The following is a 315-nucleotide window of genomic DNA, read 5'->3' as shown; positions in this document are numbered from 1 at the left end:
ACGCAGCGGTTACTGGCAAATTCCAATGTCCGAATCCTCCATTGAATACACCGCATTTCGCACCGCCACTGGACTGTACGAATTCAAGGTAATGCCGTTTGGTCTTAAGAACGCCCCAGCCACTTTCCAACGAAGTATGAATTTCCTACTCGACGACCTTCGCTACTCCGGTGTTCTTGTGTACCTGGACGACATACTCATCCACTCCCCGGACATCCCGACCCTACTCAAACTGACGGACAAAGTGTTCCACCGCCTACTCAACGCCGGCTACACCATCAACCTACAGAAGTGTCAGTTCCTTCCGCCAACTCT

The 315-nt window shown here is 51.7% G+C and overlaps 1 protein-coding gene across 1 annotated transcript; it reads left to right on the top strand.

Annotated features, from left to right (window-relative positions):
• Positions 1-25: 25 nt before the first annotated feature.
• GNI_205040 (putative reverse transcriptase) lies at positions 26-297 on the top strand (the record flags this gene model as incomplete). Its single annotated transcript, XM_011135476.1, has 1 exon — positions 26-297. A coding segment is annotated over one exon (272 nt), but the record flags the coding sequence as incomplete, so codon positions are not given.
• Positions 298-315: the final 18 nt, after the last annotated feature.

The sequence above is a fragment of the Gregarina niphandrodes genome (genome assembly GCF_000223845.1).
Source record: "Gregarina niphandrodes unplaced genomic scaffold scaffold00121, whole genome shotgun sequence".
NCBI lineage: Eukaryota > Apicomplexa > Conoidasida > Eugregarinorida > Gregarinidae > Gregarina > Gregarina niphandrodes.
The sequence above is the reverse complement of the archived record's forward strand: the minus strand, read 5'-3'. Positions and strand labels throughout refer to the sequence as shown.